Source organism: Agelaius tricolor, unplaced genomic scaffold (genome assembly GCF_023055355.1).
Source record: "Agelaius tricolor isolate 1412-34295 unplaced genomic scaffold, bAgeTri1.0.p SCAF_58, whole genome shotgun sequence".
Classification (NCBI taxonomy): domain Eukaryota; kingdom Metazoa; phylum Chordata; class Aves; order Passeriformes; family Icteridae; genus Agelaius; species Agelaius tricolor.
This window is the reverse complement of record NW_027269318.1, coordinates 1,157,622-1,177,374: the sequence shown is the minus strand read 5'-3', so window position 1 is coordinate 1,177,374 and position 19,753 is coordinate 1,157,622. Positions and strand designations below refer to the sequence as shown.

The 19,753-nt window shown below is 61.8% G+C and overlaps 3 protein-coding genes across 4 annotated transcripts; 2 read left to right on the top strand and 1 right to left on the bottom strand.

Annotated features, from left to right (window-relative positions):
* The first annotated feature begins 1,696 nt into the window (after positions 1-1,696).
* On the top strand, positions 1,697-6,341 carry LOC139605041 (zinc finger protein 775-like). The gene is made up of 4 exons (XM_071456415.1): positions 1,697-2,267; positions 2,625-3,017; positions 3,120-3,245; positions 3,679-6,341. The coding sequence occupies exons 2-4, from the start codon at positions 2,678-2,680 to the stop codon at positions 5,703-5,705; spliced, it is 2,493 nt and encodes an 830-aa protein (XP_071312516.1). The 5' UTR covers positions 1,697-2,267; positions 2,625-2,677; the 3' UTR covers positions 5,706-6,341.
* A 1,007-nt stretch (positions 6,342-7,348) lies between these two features.
* LOC139605050 (zinc finger protein 398-like) lies at positions 7,349-11,600 on the top strand. Of its 2 annotated transcripts, none has more exons than XM_071456430.1 (5): positions 7,349-7,427; positions 7,518-7,850; positions 8,753-8,876; positions 9,261-9,374; positions 10,051-11,600. In XM_071456430.1, the coding sequence occupies exons 1-5, from the start codon at positions 7,404-7,406 to the stop codon at positions 11,076-11,078; spliced, it is 1,623 nt and encodes a 540-aa protein (XP_071312531.1). In that variant the 5' UTR covers positions 7,349-7,403; the 3' UTR covers positions 11,079-11,600. The 2 variants fall into 2 exon arrangements, with proteins under 2 accessions (XP_071312531.1, XP_071312532.1); XM_071456431.1 differs by having other exon boundaries at positions 7,383-7,427; positions 7,521-7,850.
* A 391-nt stretch (positions 11,601-11,991) lies between these two features.
* LOC139605040 (zinc finger protein 398-like) lies at positions 11,992-19,753 on the bottom strand. Its single transcript, XM_071456414.1, has 7 exons — positions 19,605-19,753; positions 18,698-18,967; positions 18,465-18,591; positions 17,857-18,042; positions 16,047-17,060; positions 15,333-15,440; positions 11,992-14,664 (listed from the first exon to the last, which is right to left on the bottom strand). The coding sequence occupies exons 1-7, from the start codon at positions 19,626-19,628 to the stop codon at positions 13,658-13,660; spliced, it is 2,736 nt and encodes a 911-aa protein (XP_071312515.1). The 5' UTR covers positions 19,629-19,753; the 3' UTR covers positions 11,992-13,657.

Genomic DNA, 19,753 nt, shown 5'->3' with positions numbered 1-19,753 from the left:
GCCGCCCTCCTAACCCATCCCTCCATCCATCCAACCCACCCCTCCGGGCGTTCGATGCCGCCCTCCCAACCCATCCCACCGCCCATCCATCCAATCAACCCACCCCTCCGGGCGCTCGGTGCCGCCCTCCTAACCCATCCCTCCATCCATCCAACCACCCACCCCTCCTGGGACTCGGTGGCGCCCTCCCAACCCATCCCACCGCCCCATCCATCCAATCAACCCACCCCTCCGGGCGCTCGGTGCCGCCCTCCTAACCCATCCCTCCCTCCATCCATCCAACCCACCCCTCCTGGCTCTCGGTGCCGCCCCTCCGGCGGTGTGTGCCGTGCGGAGCCGCCCCGGCCGTGGCGGCGCGGGGCCATGGCGGAGCTCCAGGCGCGCCTCGAGGCCCTGGAGCGGCGGATGGAGCGGGCGGAGGCGGCGCTGCGGGAGCTGCCCCTCGCCGCCCTGCAGCTCCACGGGGTGAGAGCCGCGATGGGCGAACCGGGGGAGTCCCGGAGGGGGCGAGGAGGGGTCGCTTGTGGGGCTGAGGGTGAGACTGAGGGCGCTTAGGGGAGTGATGAGGGGCGGGGAGGGCTGGGAGTGGGATGGGGGAGTCACTTATGGGGTCGTTGTGGGGCTGGAGGTTGGGAGTGAGACTGGGAAGGACACTGAGGGGCTGGTGGGAGGTTGAAGGGGAGGCTGGAGGTCGCTTATGGGGCTGTTGGAAGGAGGGTTTGGGGCTGGGAGGGAGCCTGGGGATCGCCCATGGGGCTCTGGAGGGCTGGGAGCGGTTTGGGGGGCTCCTGAGGGGGCTGCGGTGGGTTTCAGGAGACGGGATGGGAATCCAGTGCATTCCCGGCTGGCCGGGAGCAGCTCGAGTGGCTCCTCAGGGGGCAGCAGTGGGCTTCAGGAAACTGGGGATGAATCCGTTTGACTCCTGGGGATCTGGGAGCTCTTTGAGGGAGCTGCGGTGGGTTCCAGGAGATGGGGATGAATCCAGTGGGCTGCCGGGAGCAGGCTGGTTTAGGAGACTGGGAATAAGCACGGGGATCTCCGTATGGGATTTTGGAGCTATTGAAGGGCTGGGGGGGTCTGAGGGTCTGGGAGTTGCTCGGGGTAGCTGCCCTGTCCCCCATCCCAGCCGGTGCTGCAGGTCCCGGTGCAGTTCGAGGATGTGGCAGTGCGGTTCAGCCGGCAGGAGTGGGCAAGCCTGGACGAGGGACAGAAGGAAATGTACCGGAGCGTCATGGAAGGCAACTACGAGATGCTGGTGTCCCTGTGTAGGCTGCGTTTGCGCCGGTTTGGCAGCCCCAGGGAGCTCTCTTGGGGTCATTTCTCTGCCTCTTTGCCTTTTGCTGCAATCTCCAGCTCTCAAATAATCCTCCCTTTCCCCTGTCCCCTCCGGCAGCGTTTGGAGCGTGGCAGGGAGTCGCAGGACAGGGTAGTAAGTGCTTGGTGTCTTTTCCTCGTGGAGAACAGGTACATTGTTGGTGTTATCATCTCCCTGGGTTGTCACCTCCAAAATTCTCTGCCTGGGACAGCCCTTCCCATGAGAATTTTCCCTACAATCCAACCTGACCCTCCTCCTGAAGCTGTTTCCTCTTGTCCTGTTCCCTGGGAGCAGGTCCTGATTCCCTCCTGGCTGCACCCTCCTGTCATGGAGCTGTGCAGAGCCAGAAGGTCTCCCCGAGCCTCCTTTTCTCCAGGCTGAGCCCCCCAGCTCCTGGTGCTCTGTTCCCCAGGTCTGTTCTCTTCCCTGGACACGCTCCAGCCCCTCAATGTCTTCCTTGGCATGGGGGGCCCAGAACTGCCCCCAGGATTCAAGGTGGTTCCTCAGCACTGCCCTCATGCAGTCAGGAGCCTCACAATTCCCTTCCCATCACTCAGGGTATTTTCCTATCTGCAAGGTAAATTTCTGGGAGAACAGGGAATTCTGTAGCAGTGGCAGATCAAGGATGGGTTTTCATGCAGTTGTTCCCAGGGGACTGTCAGAGGCTGTTTTCCATATTCCTTGTCAGCTCTGCCTGCTGTTTCCTGTCTGCATCCATAACTCCCGTCGTGGCTGCGGTTGGAGATGAAGTTTCCTGGGTTGGGACTGGCTCTGTTGCCCAGCTGTGGGTGCAGAGTCCCTGTCCCATCATGTTCCTGATGTCTGTCCTGCTCTTGCCCAGACTGTGCCCTGTCCAAGCCTGAGCTGTTACTGCAGCTGGAAAGTGAAGAGCTGAGCACGCCACCAGAATCGGAGCCAGAGGCAGCGGAGGTGTCCCCAGAGCTGGCTGTAGGTGGGTGACACTGTGTTCCTTCTGTGCCATGAGCTTCTGGCTGCTCACTGGGACTGTGAATCCCAGAATCCCAGAATTTTGTGTTTGGGTTGAGAGGAATCTTAAAGCTCATCTCTTTCCAAGCCCCTGCCATGGGCAGGGACACCTTGCACTAGTACAGGTTGCTCCAAGCCTTTTCCAGCCTGGGACACTCCCAGGGATTGGGAGGTGTGCACTGTGAGGGAACTCCTGCTGGGACATGTGGATAGCCTGGAAGCCCCTGCCCCAGCAGCTGCTGGGTGTGAGGGATCCTGACACCCAGTGGAATGGGATTTTTCACTGCATGCTGGTGAATCCAAATGTCCTTGTCCTCCACAGAGCCAGCCCAACAGAACTGCACCAGCAATGATGCACTGCTGGAGACAGAGACAATGGAGAGGGGCTGCAGGGAGCCAGAGGAAAGTGGGAATGTGGCAGAGAAAAGCGAGAACCTGGTGGAGGAAAGCGAGAACCTGGTGGAGGAAAGCTGGAGCCTAGTGGAGATAAGTGGGAACCTGATAAAGGAAATCTGGGATGTGACAGAGGAAAACAGGAGCCCAGCAGAAGGAAACAGGAGCCCAGCAGAGGAAAACAGGAGCCCAGCAGAGGAAAACAGGAGCCCAGCAGAGGAAAACAGGAGCCCTGCAAAGGAAAGTGGGAACCAAGCAGAGGAGAGTGGGAACCTGATGGAGGAAAGCAGGAGCCCAGCGGTCCCAGAGAACTGCAGCACACGTGAGTGCCTGGCAAATCCTGCTGCTGCTGCTGCTGTGAGGGGTCCTGGCCCCCTGCCTGGCTGTTCCTCACCCACCTTTATCACTGCTCTTGCCCTCACAGCACCCGTCCCTCTGGAAGCCACCGCTGTCCTGGCGGATCTCAGCCAGCCGACCCCGTCCCCTTCCCGCCCGCTCTCCGTGCACTGTCAGGAAGCCATGGGTCAGAACTGTTCTCCCCCTGCAGCAGGTACTGGGGCAGAACCCTTAGCCCTCCTTGGTGGAGCCAGCAGCTTGGGGGTGTCTATTGGGCCTCTCTCCAGGCTTGGGGCTTCCAGGAAAGGGAAGCAAATCCTGTTACCAGCCCTGAAACTGTTTGGGATACGGCGTGGCATTGGGGCACCTGCCCAGACAAGCCCCGGGGTGGTTGTCAGAGTCCCCTGTCTCCCTGGGTGATGTTTTCCACCTCAAACTGTTCCTGGGGTGTCTCCTGGGATCAGCTGTGGCTGTTCCTGGCTTTTAAACAGTCCAGAGACTGAGCTGGAAGAGGAGAGTGGGACTGGGATTTGTGCTAGCTGGGAACAGGGCAGGAAGTGAGGGAGGGAGGGTGGGAGCAAAGCCCTTTGCTGTTCATGCCTTAAAACCATGTGGAAAGTGATGTTTGGATTCCAAAAAATTCCCAGGAGATGCTGAAGTGGGGATCCCAATGGAGGTGCCACAGGAGGAGGTTGCTGCAGAGAAGCCATCAATGCCCAAAACACCCTCTAAGGGTCTGGAAGAGGACAAGGGTCAGGAAGAGGAGGCTGTGAAAGATTCAGGGAATACTGGTCAAGATCTGGTGGCCAACATTCCTGAAGAACCAGGAAAGGAGGTGACCCCAGATATCCACAAAATGACAGAACAGGCAGATCCCAGCCCAGGGGAGCCAGAGAAGGACTCCTGCGTGGGCCGGCCCATGGCCTGGCAGCGAAATTCCGCCCGGGAATTTTACTCCTGCCCCATCTGCAGGAAAACCTTCCTGCTGAAGATCAACCTCCTGATCCACCAGCGTGGCCACACCAACTGGGTGCCCTATGTCTGCGTCCACTGCGACCGCAAGTTCATGTCCAAGAAGAAAATCAGGCGGCACCTCCGCGCCTGGGCAGCCAACGGGACGTGCCAGCCCTCGGAGCTGGAGGTGTGTCCCAGCCAGGTGCCATTCCCAGCACCCCATCCCCAAACCTGGGCAGCTAATGGGACGTACCAGGCCTCAAAGCCAGAGGAGTGTCCCAGTAGGACACCATGCCCAACATCCCAGCCCCAAACCTGGGCACCCAATGGTGCCTGCCAGCCCTTGGATGCAAAGGCGTGTCCCAGCCAAGGGACACCATTCCCAACATCCCAGCCCCAAGAGTGGGCACCCAATGGCGCCTGCCAGCCCTTGGATACAAATCCATGTCCCAGCCAAGGGACACCATTCCCAACATCCCAGCCCCAAGAGTGGGCACCCAATGGTGCCTGCCAGCCCTTGGATGCAAAGGTGTGTCCCAGCCAAGGGACACCATTCCCAACATCCCAGCCCCAAACCTGGGCACCCAATGGCGCCTGCCAGCCCTTGGATACAAATCCATGTCCCAGCCAAGGGACACCATTCCCAACATCCCAGCCCCAAACCTGGGCACCCAATGGCGCCTGCCAGCCCTTGGATGCAAATCCATGTCCCAGCCAAGGGACACCATGCCCAACATCCCAGGCCCAAGCCTGGGCACCCAATGGCACCTGCCAGCCCTTGGATGCAAATGCGTGTCCCAGCCAAGGGACACCATGCCCAACATCCCAGGCCCAAGGCTGGGCACCCAATGGCACCTGCCAGCCCTTGGATGCTAATGCATGTCCCAGCCAAGGGACACCATGCCCAACATCCCAGGCCCAAGGCTGGGCACCCAATGGCACCTGCCAGCCCTTGGATGCAAAGGCGTGTCCCAGCCAAGGGACACCATGCCCAACATCCCAGGCCCAAGAGTGGGCACCCAATGGCACCTGCCAGCCCTTGGATGCAAAGGCATGTCCCAGCCAAGGGACACCATGCCCAACATCCCAGGCCCAAGCCTGGGCACCCAATGGCACCTGCCAGCCCTTGGATGCAAAGGCGTGTCCCAGCCAGGGGCCATGCCCGGCATCCCAGTGCCCAACATCCCAGCCCCAGACCTGGGCACCCAATGGGACCTGCCAGGCCTCGAAGCCGGAGGAGTGTCCCAGCCAGACCCTGTGCCCGTCCTCCCAGCCACAAGCCCCGAGCAGGGACTGTGGCACGGTGTGGCAGGAGCCCGGCCCTGCCAGGTGCTCGCTGCCACCTGGAAAAGTGATGTACACATGCACCGAGTGCCGGGAAACCTTCTCCAACCAGGTCTTCCTGACGGTGCACCAGCGCCGGCACTCCGGCCACCACCTCATCCTGTGTCCCTGCTGCAACCGCAGCTTCACCTGGGTCTCAGACTTTGTCCGGCAGCACTGGATGCACATGGGCGTCCGGCCCCACCAGTGTGGCATCTGCCAGAAGACCTTCAAGAGGTTCTCCCACCTCAAGGCGCACCAGAGGATCCACAGGCGGCAGGAGCGGCCATTCGCCTGCGCCAACCCGGGGCCCGTCGTGGCGGCACCCGCGGCAGGAGACGGGGTGGGAAGCCAGGCTGTGACCCCCCAGGGATGGGGCACTGCTGTGGGACCTTGAGGTGTCCTCCCGGAATGGGAGGCCACTGTTGGATCTCAGGGTGTACAGCCAGGGGTGGGAAGCTCCTGCTGAAATTTGAGGTGACCTCTGAGAGGCTTGAGGTGACCTCCCATGATGCTGCTGATGGACTTGGAGGTGACGTCCCGGACACAGGGTGCTGCTGATGGACTTTAAGTTGTCTCCTAGGATAGGAAGCTGCTGTCTGATCTTGAGGTGAAGAATGGGATGCTGCTGCTGGTGGGCATTAAGGTGTCCTCTCAGGAATGGGATACGTGATGAATTTCGAGGAATTCCCAGGAATAAGATGCTGCTGTTGAACCTTGAGGTGACCTCCCAAGAACAGGATGGTGCTACTGGATCTTGAAGTGACCCCCAGGGATGCAATGCTGCTGCTGGATTTTGAAGTGATCTCCTGGGGACTGGAGGCCACTGTCAGACCTTCTCCCCTCTATCCCTCTCCAAATGAAGGCTGGAACATGGACAACATTTTCTGGCTCCCCTGTCCTGGTGTGGGGACAGGAGATACCTGCCCAGCCCATCTGAGGGGGCTCCTTGTTCCCAAGACCTGGTGGGGCGGGTGGGATGCTGGGAGTGGGTCCCTTTTCTGGAGAGTGCCAATAGATGCTGTAGAAACCAGGATGCTTCACGTGGATTCCTTGAGGGGGTTCTGGGAGGGTCCTGCCAGGTCTGGCTGGGTGGGTGGCACCAGGAATGGGACCTGTGGGGGGATGGAGTGATGGGAGAGTGAGAATGGAACACTGGGTGGGGGGTGTCAGCTGCTGCTGGGGGGCTGCAGTCCCAGTATGAGATGGGGTGGGATGGGATTGGGGGTCTGGATGGGCCTCTGGGAATGGCACTGGGGGTTGCTGGGCACTGGGGATTTGAGGGCTGGAGCTGTGGTCCATGCACAGGTGGGGATGGATGGGATGAGAATGGAATAGGGGTAGGGTGGGATGGGGATGAGAGAGGATATGGATGGATGGATGGATGGATGGATGGATGGATGGATGGAATGGGGGTGGATGGGGATGTGGATGTGATAGAAACCAGGATGGGGATGGAGATAGGATGGGATGGGACTGATAGAGATGGCTCTTTGCTGTGGGACCGGGCAACAGGACAAGAGGAACAGGCAGGAAACTGATGCTCAGGAAGTTCCACCTGGACAGGAGGAAGAACTTCCACCCTGTGCAGCAACTGAACCCTGGAACAGATTCTCCAGAGAGGGTGTGGAGCCTCCCTCACTGGAACATCACCAGATATTCCAGAATGGTCTGGAGACAATCCTGTGCCATGTGATCTGGGATAACCCTGACCGAGCAGGGAAGTGAGACCAGATGAGCCACTGTGGTCCCTTCCAGCCTGACTCATCCTGGGATGGGATGGGATGGAATGGGATGGGGATAGAGTGGGGTCAGGCTGTCGATGGGATGGGGTGGGATGGGATGGGATGGGATGGGATGGGATGGGGATAGTGTGGGGTCGGGCTGTCGATGGGATGGGGTGGGATGGAATGGGATGGGGATAGTGTGGGGTCGGGCTGTCGATGGGATGGGGTGGGATGGGATGGGGCTGTGGATGGGCTGGGGCTGTAACGGGGCCGGGCCGGGGTCTCTCGGTGCGGCGGCCGCGGGCGGGGCGGCGCGGGCTGCGCGGGGCCGGCAGGGGGCGCTGCGGCGGCGGCGGCGAGGGGCGGCCATGGCCCAGTGGGGCCGCGCGCAGGTACCGGCGGGACCCCCCGGCACCGGCACCCCCGCACCCCCGGCGGGACCCCGGGCCCGGCCGCCCCTCACCGCCCTCTTCCCCCCGCAGCAGGAGCCCGAGTGGGCACCCGAGGCCTGGCAGGGCGCGGGCCCCGATCCCGGCGCGGGCCCCGGCGGGGCGGCCCCGGCGGGGCTGTCGCTGCGGGCGGTGGCGGTGGCGGAGCGGCGGCTGGAGCGGAGCGTGGAGGCGGCGGAGCGGCGGCTGGAGCGGCTGGAGCGGCGCGTGGCGGGGCTGGAGCGCACGGTGCGGGCCGGCGGGGCCCGGCTGGCCGCGCTCCTCAGGGACAACTCCCGCCGCCTCCGCCGCATCCAGCGCCAGCTCCGCCGCTGCCGCTGCGGGGGCAACCGCGCCGGCACCGGGACCGCCCGGGAGCGGACACAGGTAACCGCCACAGGGTCGGGGCCCAGGGAACCGGGACGGGCCCGCACGGGGGCACGGTGGGCCCGGGGAAGGACGGGGATGGGACCCGGGGAACGGGAACCAGCCACAGGGAATGAGGAAAGGAACGGGCACCGGGGAATGGGGATCGGGCTGAGCCCACGGGGACGGGGACAAGCTCTGAGGGATGGGGACGGGGACATGCCAGCGGTGGCAGGGACAAGTTCTGGGTAACGGGATGGGGATGAGCCCGTGGTAATGAGGATGAGTCCCAGGGAACAGGGATTTGCCCTCAGTGACAGGGATGGGGTGTAGGTAATGGGGAAAAGCCCCAGCTGAGGTGGACAAGCCCCACATAACGGGGACATGCCAGCGGTGACAAACGGGGACAAGCGCCAGCTAATGGGAATGTGCCAAAGATGGACAGGGATGTGTCCCAGCTCTCAGGGATGTGCTCAGTGTGATAGGGACAGGCCACAGGTGACAGAGATGTGCCCAAAGCAGTGGGAAAGTGCCCCAGGTGACCATGTGGCCATGGGAAGGGCTGCTGGCTCTCAGGAGCTGCTCAGAGCCAGATGGACAGGGCTTGTCTGGTGCTTGTCCCTGTCCCCAGGGAAGAGGGGGACCAGAATACTCGCCCCAAGTGTTTCAGTCACATTTCAGGGCCCTACTGGGGTGATGTAGGATGATGCCACTGTCCTGCTCCCACCTGAGGGGTCACTGCTCACCTGCTGCCAGGATGGATCCTGGGAATCTGCCCCCGGTCTGGGGAGGAACAGCTGAGCCTTGCTGGGATGTCTGGGGATGTCCCCCCAGACATGGCTCTGTCCATAGGAGCTCCTGACCCCCAGGGGCTTGGGAGGGGTTCAGTGGGGACCCCCAGGTGGAGCCTCCTGTACTTCCAGGTGCCAGCGGCGGGCGAGGGTGAGGAGGCCAATCTGCCGGAGCAGGAGCTGGGGAGCAGCGTGGGCAGCCGGGAGCTCCGTGGGATCGCCAGGAAGGGGAACTACGAGGCCATGGTCCCTCTCGGTGAGGATCACTCAGATCATGTCGGAAACATCTTCATCCCTGGGCTGATGCAGCTTCCAAACCTTCCCCACATGGAACATGGGGGGATTCCAGGTGCCATGTCCTGCAGCCGGTGTTCCTGCACTGTTTTTTCCTGGGATATGGGCTGTACATGGATCACCCTGCAGGGATTTGCTGCAGAGAGTCCTATGTTTTAGTACTCATTAATTTTGGGCTGAATTTTTAGAGCTTGAGTGTCCATCAGACACTTCCTGGGATAAGCAAAAATCCCGTGCCTGGTTTGGCTGCCAGTGGCCCGTGTGATCAGATGTCCTGGAATTCCAGGACCCGGCTTTGGGTGGTCCCCACTGTCAGCAGTTCATCCCATTGCTCCCTCCTTCCCAGGGCCTGAGGATGCTGGTTCCAAACCTGCACTGCTGCCACCAGCCGAGGACAGGGAGGATCCAGGGAGCCCCGGGCTGTCGGAGAAGGGAGCGGTGCCAGGACAGCTTGGTGACAGTGAGTGACAGTGAAGGGGACTGAGGGTGGGCACTGACAACCTGCCCAGACTGGGCAGCGTTCTTAAGGATGGAAAATGGGAAAACCTGGGGCAAGGCTCAGTGAGGGTGGCTCTGGAGCCTGGTACCTGTGGGTGGATGTTCCCTCCTGCTTTGGGGAGGCTTTGCTTTGATCCTTTTCCCTGGATTCACACACTTAAACTCTGCCACTCCTGATGGGGTTCTCTCCAGGATGGAGGACTCTGCACCTCAGCTTTGCCTTCACATTCCCTCTGGTTTGGTTTTTTTGTGAGGATTGTATTGTCAGTCCATAGTTCATTGAGTTCAGCATGCCCAGGGCACTGGTGGAGTCTCCATTCCTGGAAGGATTTAAAAGCTGTGTGGATGTGGCAGTTGGGGACACAGGACAGTGGTGGCCTTGGCAGTGCTTGGTTGATGATTGGACTTGATGATCTTGACGGGCTTTGCAAACGTCACTAATTCCGTGATTCCATAGTGTCCCTGAGGTCCCACAAGCTGCCTGGACAGCCCCCCTTCACCTCATCTCCTCCTGGGAATCCCTTCCTGCTCCCTTTCTTTCTTTGCCAGTTCCTCTCACCTCTGCTCCCGCCCCCACTCTGGAGCTGCAGGCACGGGAGGCCTTCCCTTCCCGGGAATGAGCTGCGGTGTCTCCACAGGTGAGATGATCGTGATCAAGACGGAAGAGCAGCAGCCGCAGGAGGACGGAGCCGAGCTCCTGGCGCTGCCGATGGTGCCCGCGGTCAGGCTGGACGAGGAGGTTCCCCTCAGCCAGGAGCAGCCGGTGTCCTGGGAGAGCCACGGCGTGGCCGGGCCCAAGGCGGCCGGGGAGGGCCTGGGGGAATTCTGCCTGGGGGAATTCAAGCCGGTGGTGGTGCCGGTGGAGGCCCACCCTGCCCCGGGGCTGCCCTTCCCCGCGGAGCACGCCCTGGGCGCGGGCACGGAGCAGCCGTTCGCGCTGGCCCAGGGAATGCCGCTGGGAGAAGACCCCGCGGCCGAGGTGGCGTCGCCGCAGCCCGGCTGGGAGCAGCAGAGTGCCCAGGACGACCCCCGGGCGCTGCCGCCGGGCTGGAAGAGCGTCCGGCTGACGCGGAACCTCCTGGCTCGGCAGCAGAGCCGAGAGAGGAAGAGCAACGGCTCCTTCATCTGCACGTCCTGCGGGAAGAGCCTGGCGCACCACGCCGCGCTGCTGCGGCACCAGCGCCTGCACACGGGCGAGCGGCCCTTCCAGTGCCCGGCCTGCGGAAAGAGCTTCAACGAGAAGTCCAACCTCAACAAGCACTACCGGATCCACACCGGCGAGCGGCCGTACCGCTGCCCCGCCTGCGGCAAGGGCTTCGTGCAGAAGCACCACCTGCAGAAGCACCAGCGCATCCACGGCCCGCAGCTCCGCAGCGCTTGGCCGGGCCGGCCGGCGCGGGGCGGCGGCGCCGTCGGGGAGCGGCTCTACCGCTGCATCGAGTGCGCCGAGAGCTTCCCCCAGAAAGCGTCGCTGGAGGAGCACCAGCGGCGGCACACCCAGCAGCGCCCCTTCCAGTGCCACGGCTGCACCAAGAGCTTCCGGCACCGGCAGTCGCTGAACCACCACCAGAAGGTGCACGCCGTGGCCGCCTCTCCGGCCGGCAGCTTGCCGGGACACGAGCCGGAGCTGGAGCCCTGCGAGGCTCTGAGCCAGGACAATCGGTAGCCAGAGGGATGGAGAAGGGAAGGGACAGCGGTTCTTCAGCGGGGGACACGCCGGGCAGCTGGGACTTGTGGCAGCACCGGGAGTTTGTGCACGGTGCTGTGGGACTCGCGTGGGCAGCACGTGGGTTTCGGGAAGAGGAGCAGGAGGAGGAGGAGGAGGAGGAGGGAGCCTGCTGTGCTGATGCTGTGGGACTCGTGGCAGCACCTGGGTCTCAGAAGGAGGGAGCCTGCTGTGCTGTTCGGCAGGGAAGGGCCCAGGGTGGGATGGGACTGGCCCCGGGGCAGCAGAGGAGGGTCAGTGACTGGAGCTGACCCGGCGGTGCCGCTGCCCCGTGGATTCAGCAGAGGAGCGGCTCTGTCAGATCCCGGGGTGGAACTCGGGTTGTTTGAACTCCACCACTGTGCAGGGAGGGGGGCTGGGAGTAGTCAGCGGCCTGGGGGCAGCTGATAGCCCCGGGAAGGCTCTGGGGGCTGGGCAGCCGGACCAGCCCGGGAAGAGAATCAGATAAAAGACTGAGCTGACTGTTCTCCTGTTGTGCTCCGGGGCAGCTGGGGGGTGACATCCCTGGCTCAATAGAGATGGGGCCATCAGGGGAGGAATGCAGAGCTACCTGCTGGTAATGTGGAACAGTCACACAGGAATCCCCCACTGGATTCTCAGTAGGATCTGTGGGCACTGTGGCACTGTGGGACTCCCTGGGAGTGCTGAGGGACATGTCCTGCCCATGGTGGCCAGGGCCACTCCATCCCCTGCCCTTCCCTGCTTCCTTCCTGGCATTCCACAACTCTCCCAGTGGCCTGGGGGCTCTGGAGCTGCTGGCAGTGACTCCCAAAACCCTCGTGCTGAGAGCTGTCCTGGCTGATCCCAGTTCTGTGCCCACAGGCACCAGCACAGCCCCCAAAGCAGCCAGACATAGAGACAAGTAACTTTATTGATTCCACAGCCTGAGAAAGGGATCGGGAATGTCGCAGGAAACTGCTCCCGGTCACAGCAGATTTAGAAATGCCAGGCTGGGCTGCTGGCCCTTCTGCTGGCCTTCAGCACTGACACACCAGCTCAGCCATGCCCCTGGGATCAACTGGGGAGCACTGGATCTCTGCTGGGCTGGGATAACAGGGATAACCAGCCACTGGCTCACTGCCAGATCCATGGTCATGTGTCTGCCACTGGCACCCCTCCCAGCTCCTGCTGCAGGCTGGGAATGCTCCACACTGCAATCCCAGGGGCAGGAAGTGTGAGACCAGCCCAGAGGAGCAGTGGGATGTCGTGTGTATTCTATGGAGCAGCTCAGACGCTGCTGTCTGTCCCATGGAGCAGGAGGTGGCTGAGGATCACACCTGGATGTGGCACAGGTGTTCCCTCAGCTCCCAAAGCTTCCCACAGCAGCACCATCACACCTTGGGAGTGACTCGGAATGAAAGATGGGAAAAGCCTTCCCGTGCTCACTGCTCAGAGAGGGACAGAGATCTCAGGATGTTTGTTACATCAAACAGCTCAAAAAAAAAAACAACAAACAACAACCTGAAAAACGAAATGCAGGAGTCCCAACAGCTGCTCCACTGTGTCCATGTGGCGCTGGCTCCGGGAGGGAGGTGCTCCCTGTGCACACCCAGCACGTGGGGCTCTGGCCATGGACACTGCTCTGGTGGCTCCAGGGGACACTGGGGCAGTGCCAGGCCTGGCTTCCACTGGCTGCCTCCGGGCAGGTCCCCTCTCCCTGACTGAGGTAGCTGCAGAACTGTTTTCCCATAGGATTCATTAAGGTGGGATTTTGGGCAAAAGGGGACGAGCTGTGGTTGGGAGAGTGGGAGTTTCCTCCAGAGCTGAGGGGCTGCTCAGTGCAGGCAGATCCACAGGGATTAGGGTGCTGCTGCAGCATGGGGCTGGCTGCTGGGCTGTCAAGTATTCCTAAAATCACTCTGCACCCGTGCAGGATGGTCCTGAGGGTGCCTGTGGCCTTCCTTGTGGACCTGCTGGCATCCCTGGAATATGCCAGCACAGAATATTGGGGTTTGGTTTGTCCTATGGATCTTCCAGTGCAAAGCTCCAGTGTTCCCAACCTGCTGGAGGGGCTGTAGGCTGATCTCCTCCCCAGGGTGGCCAGGATGTGGTGGGGTCTCAGCGATGTCACTCTCCATCTGGTATCTCAGTCAGGACACTTGTTCCATGGAGCAAAGGGCTGCATGGGAATGCTGCCAGCTCCATTCCATTCTCCCTGCCCTCTCCAGTTGTGTTTCCCAATGCAAGGGGTCAGCTCCAACATCAGAATGTGAAAGTTCTGCTCCTGTTTGACCAGGATTCACCTACTTATCTCCCAGGAATGTCAGCTTGGGAAAATTCCAAGTAACAGCCAACAGGACCAAGTCAGTGGAATGGTGAAGCATTATGGATCACTGGAGGCTTCTGCAATTTGCTCTCTGTTGTGGTCTCCAAGCTTCCCATTCTTTCTACAACCCAGGAAGCTCCTAAAAAACAGCAGATTCCCATTTTTGGTGTCCCACCAGGTGCAAACCCAACAAACTCGCAGTTTCCTTCCAGGGACACGCACAGCTCAGATCTGTCCCAGGGTCTGTCATCTGTCATTTCTCTGTCATCTCTGAAGCCACTGCCCTGGATCCCAGCTGGACCACGGGCTGCACGGCTTTCCTGATGCAGTCAGGGAGCGGGGAGCCTTTGCCCGGGAGCCCCAGTGGCGTTGTCCCCAAGAGCAGCACATTGGGCAGGCTCGCTTTTGCAGCCTCAGGGCTCCCATTCTCTCGGGAAGGGCTCCTCTGGGCCTCGGGAGCTTGGTGCTGCAGGATAGCAGCAGGGGGCTGGGCCTTGGCCTCCCGCTGGAGCATGGCCAGAGCCCTCTCGTGGATCTTCTTGTGGCGCAGCAGGTGATTGCTGCGGGTGAAGCACTTGTTGCAGGAGCTGCAGCAGTAGGGCCGGTCCCGCGCGTGGGTCTTCAGGTGCCGCCGCATGGACGTGGAGCAGGACAGGAACTTCTTGCAGAGGGGGCACTTCTGCCTGGGGTTGGGCGGCTGCACGATCCCGGAGCCCGCCAGGCCCTCTCTGTCGGGCTCCTCCTTGGGCTGGCCCAGCCAGGCCCCCGCGGCGTGGCCGGTGCCGCACAGGTCCCTGCGTGGGCGGATGCGCAGCTCGGGGTGCACGTTGCCCCAGACCTTGGCGCCGAAGGCTCTGTCCTTGACGTGGATGCCGCGGTGAAGGTCCAGGTGCCGCTTGGTGCTGAAGCCGATCTCGCAGACGGGGCACTCGTAGGGCCCCTCCTTGGCGTGGCTGCGCTGGTGGATGATGAGGTTGATCTTGAGGCGGAAGCGCTTCCCGCACTCCGTGCAGGGGTGGGACCATTCCCGCACGTATCCGCGCCGGCAGTTGCCCATCAGGAGGTTGCTGGCCTCGCACCGGTTCGGCTTCTTCTTCATCTTGGCTTTCACCAGCTCGTTTTTGGGACACTTCTGGATCTCTGAGCCGGGAGAGGGGGTGGATTCCTCTGCCAGCAGCTCAGGCTCCTCTTCCTTCACCTTGATGTCCTCGGGAGCAGCCCCTTCGTACGGTGTTTCATCTTCCATGGATAAGGCTTCCTCTGGAACACGGAGGCACCATGTTGGTGTCAGCACCGGTGTGACAAAGGAGCAGGGCCCTCCCTGTCCTGGCACTACTGGGGCACCTCCAGTTCCAGGGGCAGCTCTGGGCTTCTCATGACAAGAAAGACATTGAGGGGCTGGATCATGTCCAGGGAAGGGAACAGAGCTGGGGAAGAGTTTGAAGCCCCAGGAGCAGCTGAGGGAGCTGGGAAGGGGCTCAGCCTGGAGAAGAGGAGGCTCAGGGGGGACCTTGTGGCTCTGCACAACTCCCTGACAGAAGGGGACAGCCAGGGAGGTCTCTGCTGCCAGGGTATAGGGACAGGGCAAGGAGAAATGGCCTCTAGCTCCCCTCCCTCTATGCCAGGGAAGGTTCAGGTTGGATATTGGGAAAATTCCTTCCCCAAAAGGGTTGTCCAGCCGTGGCACAGTGGCCCAGGGCAGGGATGAGTGCCCATCCCTGGAGGGCTCCCATGCTGAGCCCTCCACGGGTGCCACTGGGACCAGTGGCACAAGGGACCCACCTCTCAACCCACATGATGATGTTGCAGGAAAAAATAAAAGGAACCCCTGAAGCTTCACTTTCCCTTCCTATTTCAAGCCCATCAGCTCTGGAAGCTGCTTCCCACCCTCGTGCCAGGCCCCATGTCCCCAGCACAGAGTGACTCACCAGTGTCAGGCTCTGCCGGGTCCTCCTCCATCTCCGCGTCCTCCTCTGCCACCGTCCCCTGCTGACGGTCCCCCAGGGACATCACGTTCATCATCAGGATGGGGAGTTCTGTTTGCAGGGAACAGGGATTTGAAAGACCCATGGGGACCTCCCAGGTCCCTACTCCAGCAATATGAACCAGGGATTGCTGGGAGTGTGTGGAAGAGCTGGAGAAAGCTGCAGCTCAAGAGCCAGGATGTGGAACAGCTATCAGGAAAATTCCTTCTGGAAAGGGCTGTGCAGCCCTGGAACAGGCAGTGCTGGAGTCCCCTGTTCCTGCAGGATCTGTGGATGTGGCACCTGGGGACATGGGGCCTTGGCAGTGCTGGGGGACAGTTGGACCCAGTGATCTCAGAGGGCTTTTCCAACCCCAGCAATTCTGTGGAAAGGCTGGAAGGTGTCAGGAGGAACTGGAGTGAAGCCACACATGGGCCAAAAGCAGAGGGAGGGCTGGGAGGGAAGGACAGCAAGGTGCCACATGCCACCAACTCACAGAGCAGCCTCACCCCACCACCTCCACAGGCTGCATTCCCGTGTCCAGACCTTCTTCCACTGTCCTGTGACAACATCCCAGGGCTCGCTGGCAATGCCTCTCCAAGCACCAGAGCCATGCTCCTCTGCCCTGGAGAGCTGGGGAAAGAGAAGCACATCCTCCCTGGCACGCCTGGAACTCACCTGGGCCAGCTTCCGTGGGCATGGGATCCTCTCCCGAAGCCTCTTCCTGCTGCTCCATCTCTCCTGGTGTCTGTGGGGGCTTCTGATTGTTGGGGACACCTGTCTGGAGAGGGTTCTGACTGTCCCCAGTCTGTGTCTGAGGCAGTGTCTGGCTATCCCCACTGTGTGCCTGTGGGGACTTGGGGCTGTTCCCAGTCTGTCTCAGTGGGGGTTTGGGGCTGTTCCCACTCTGTGTCCTTGGGGACTTTGGGCTATTCCCATTGTGTGTCCTTGGGGACTTTGGGCTGTTCCCACTCCGTGTCCACGGGAACTCTGGGTTGTCCCCAGTCTGTGTCTGTGGGGGGTTCTGGCTGTCCCCAGTCTGTGTCTGTGGGGTTTTCTGGCTGTTCCCACTCCGTGTCCACGGGAACTCTGGGCTGTCCCCAGTCTCTGTCTGTGGGGTTTTCTGGCTGTTCCCACTCCGTGTCCATGGGAACTCTGGGCTGTCCCCACTCTGTGTCTGTGGGGGGTTCTGGCTGTCCCCATTCTGTGTCTGTGGAGTTTTCTGGCTGTTCCCACTCCGTGTCCATGAGGATTTTGGGCTGTCTCCAGTCTCTGTCTGTGGGGGGTTCTGGCTGTCCCCAGTCTGTATTTGTGGGGTTTTCTGGCTGTTCCCACTTCGTGTCCATGAGGATTTTTGGCTGTCCCCACTCTGTGTCTGTGGGGGGTTCTGGCTGTCCCCATTCTGTGTCTGTGGGGTTTTCTGGCTGTTCCCACTCCGTGTCCATGAGGCTTTTGGGCTTTCCCCACTCTGTATCTGTGGGATTTTCTGGCTGTTCCCACTCCGTGTCCGTGGGGATTTTGGGCTGCTCCCAATCTGTGTCTCTGAGGATTCCTGGCTGTCCCCAGTCTGTATCTGTGGGGTTTTCTGGCTGTCCCCACTCTGGGTCCATGAGGGCTTGGGACTCTTTCTGTTGCTGGGCTCTTCATCCCTCTCGATGCAGGTCCAGCTGCTGGGCTTGGACTTGGCACTGTCTGTTCCCAGAGCACAGAACAGGAGCTTTATTAGGATTTAACTGCACCTTTATCCAGCCAGATTCCCAAAGTGAGCCTTGTCCCCTCTCCCAGCCCTGGCAGAGACACAAACACCTCCAACCCCAGTGGCAGAGCTGCCTCCTTGGCCCCGGGCAGGATCCACACAGGAGAGAAGCTCTGAGTAACAGAACATGAAGCCCAAAGGAGATGTCCCTCTGTGTCCCTTTTCCTCTCCCCAAACTCCCACCTGGGCTCCAGGTGAGTGTTCCCACAGCACAGCACCTGCCCAGCTTCTCCTGAGGAGCCTTTAACCTTCCCAGCTCCTCAATCCTGCAGGAAAGAGCCCTCAACCACGGCTCTTCCCACACCTCTGCTGCTCCCAGCTCTGTCTGGGTCTGTCTGTCCCTTTCCAGCACCTCCCACCTTCCTGCCCAGCCCTCCCACTCTAAATCCACACGCCAGGGCTCCCCACACTCCTCTGTTCCCCCAGGACAAGCAGAGCAGCTCCAGCCTCCTCCTCCCACCTCAGCTCCCAGTTCCTCACTTCCCAGCCCGTTTCCTGTCCCTCCACAGCAGGCAGGAATGTCTCTGGAAGCCCCAGTCCTACAGGAGGCCTTTCCCACTGCTCCAGACCCGCCTGCAAGGCTCTGTTCTCCATGGGATTCATCCCACCAAGCACAGCCATTCCTCTTGGAATGAAGATTCACGGTGCTCTGGGGTGCTTTTAGTCCATGGAGCCCTTCCTTCCTCAGGAAGGGGAGATCCCCAGGAACAGCCACCTCCTCCTGGCACCCACCTGGGGCAGCTCCCATGGAGCTTCCATCTCCTGCAGCCTCCTCTGCCTCGTCCCTCTCTTCTGCTGCCCAGAGGAGCTCCTGACCATCCCCAGTGTGTGTCCATGGGGACTCCTGAACCTCCTTGTAACTGAACTCTTCATCCCTCTCCATCTGGGACAGGATCTCAGGCTTGGACACGGCGTAGTCTGGTCGTGGGGCAGAGGATGGGGGGTGGATTAGGATTGGGCTGTGTCTTTAGTCTGGCACATTCCAACAGTGACCCTCATCCCCTGTCCCAGTCCTGGCGGAGACACAAACACCTCATCCCTACTCCAAACAGTTCCTTGGCCCCAAGGCAAGACCCACCCCCAAGCACAGAGGCAGCTGAGGCAGAGAGGATCTTAACCAGCAGAACACGAACTAAAATCCCAAATGAGGGAAAAGCTTTGGCTGGAACATTTCCCTCTAGTGGAAGTTAGGGACACCTCCCATTATCCCAGGCTGCTCCAAGCCCCATCCAACCTGGCTTTGGACACTGCCAGGGATGTGGGCAACCTGGGCCAGGGCCTCACCACCTCACAGCCTTCCAAACCCACGATTCCATGAGCTCCAGCCCCCCAGGCCTTACCCAGGGACACCAAGGTCTCATAGTTGCCCCTCATCACGGCCCTGTACAGATCCTTCTGCCAGTGCTCCAGCCTCTCCCACTCCAGCTCGTTGAAATACACCGAGATATCATCGAAGGTGAGCGGCACCTGGAATCACAGGGAACTCCCTGGAACCACGCCTGGCTCGGGACACACAGGAGCTCGGCCCCCAGCCTTGCACGGTCCCAGGATCCCTGGCAAGCGCCGCTGCTACCTTGGGGATCTCCCCCCCGGAGGCAGGGGGCAGGCGCAGGATCCAGAAGTTCCTGTTCTTGAGGAGGTTCTCCAGGTTGAGCAGGCGCTGCTGCAGCTGCCCGTAGCCCTGCAGGAGGGTGCTGAGGGCGGCCAGGCCGCTGCCCAGCTCCCCGACCAGGTTCTCGCAGGCCAGCAGCCGCCGCTCCGCGCGCTCCGTGCGGCTCCGCAGCTCCTGCAGCTCCGACGGGGCCGTGCCCGGTGCCGCCTTCCGCCGGAGGCTGCCCGACACCTGCGGGGATGCAGGGTCAGGGGTCTGGGTGGGCAGGGAATGGGGACTCGCTCGGGACCCCCCGGTAGCCCCGAGGGACACCCCCAGACCCCAATTCCGCAGGGATCTGCCAGAGCCTGGCCGCCACCCCCGCGTCCCCCTGTCCCCACCTTCCCATGGAGCAAAGGGAGGCCCCCTGAACGGACACCCCAGGGGAGCCCCCAGGAGCAGCACCTTTGGGGGGTTCCCCAGTTCCACCTCTCGCAGGAGCAGCGTCCCTGGGAGATCCCCTCACCCCTGTGAACCGATATCCCTGGGGCAGCCCCGTCCTCCCGAGCTGTCACTCAGGATCCAGAGGGACACCCCTGGCTCCAGACCCAGCCCCCCTGGGGGCTCCCCCAGCACCCTCTCTCCTGGGGAACCCCTCAACCCCCCAGAACCAGCTCTCCCGGAGACCCCCGGGCTGTCACCCCCCAAGGACCGCCCCGTGCACCTCTGTCCCCCCATCTCCCGGACCCTGAGGGACCCCCCTGACCCCCAGTGCCACTTCCCCCGTGGGACCCCCGCACGCCCCTGACCCAGCACCGCTGCGGCCCGCCCCGTCCCGTGTCCCGTCGCGCATCCCGGCCCGTGGCCCGTGGCCCGGGCGGGCCCTGACCTGTGCGGGCCCCCGGCGGGACATGGCCGCGGCCGCCACCGCCGCCTCGGGCCCCGCGCCCGCGCCGCCACCGGGCCCACAGAGGGCGCCGTCCGCCAGAGCGGCACCGCGCGGGGAGCGGCGCCCCCTGGCGGCCGGGAGGAGCAAGA

Excerpts from the sequence above, each read along its gene's own strand:
- LOC139605041 (XM_071456415.1), top strand. The coding sequence starts at position 2,678 with ATGGAGAGGGGCTGCAGGGAGCCAGAGGAAAGTGGGAATGTGGCAGAG. Across the intron at positions 3,018-3,119 it reads CCCAGAGAACTGCAGCACAC|CACCCGTCCCTCTGGAAGCC; the intron begins GTGAGTGCCTGG and ends TTGCCCTCACAG. Across the intron at positions 3,246-3,678 it reads CTGTTCTCCCCCTGCAGCAG|GAGATGCTGAAGTGGGGATC; the intron begins GTACTGGGGCAG and ends AAAAATTCCCAG.
- LOC139605050 (XM_071456430.1), top strand. The coding sequence starts at position 7,404 with ATGGCCCAGTGGGGCCGCGCGCAG. Across the intron at positions 7,428-7,517 it reads CCCAGTGGGGCCGCGCGCAG|CAGGAGCCCGAGTGGGCACC; the intron begins GTACCGGCGGGA and ends TTCCCCCCGCAG. Across the intron at positions 8,877-9,260 it reads CGAGGCCATGGTCCCTCTCG|GGCCTGAGGATGCTGGTTCC; the intron begins GTGAGGATCACT and ends CCTCCTTCCCAG.
- LOC139605040 (XM_071456414.1), bottom strand. The coding sequence starts at position 19,628 with ATGTCCCGCCGGGGGCCCGCACAG. Across the intron at positions 18,968-19,604 it reads CCCGCCGGGGGCCCGCACAG|GTGTCGGGCAGCCTCCGGCG; the intron begins GTCAGGGCCCGC and ends GCATCCCCGCAG. Across the intron at positions 15,441-16,046 it reads GCCCACGGAAGCTGGCCCAG|AACTCCCCATCCTGATGATG; the intron begins GTGAGTTCCAGG and ends CCCTGCAAACAG.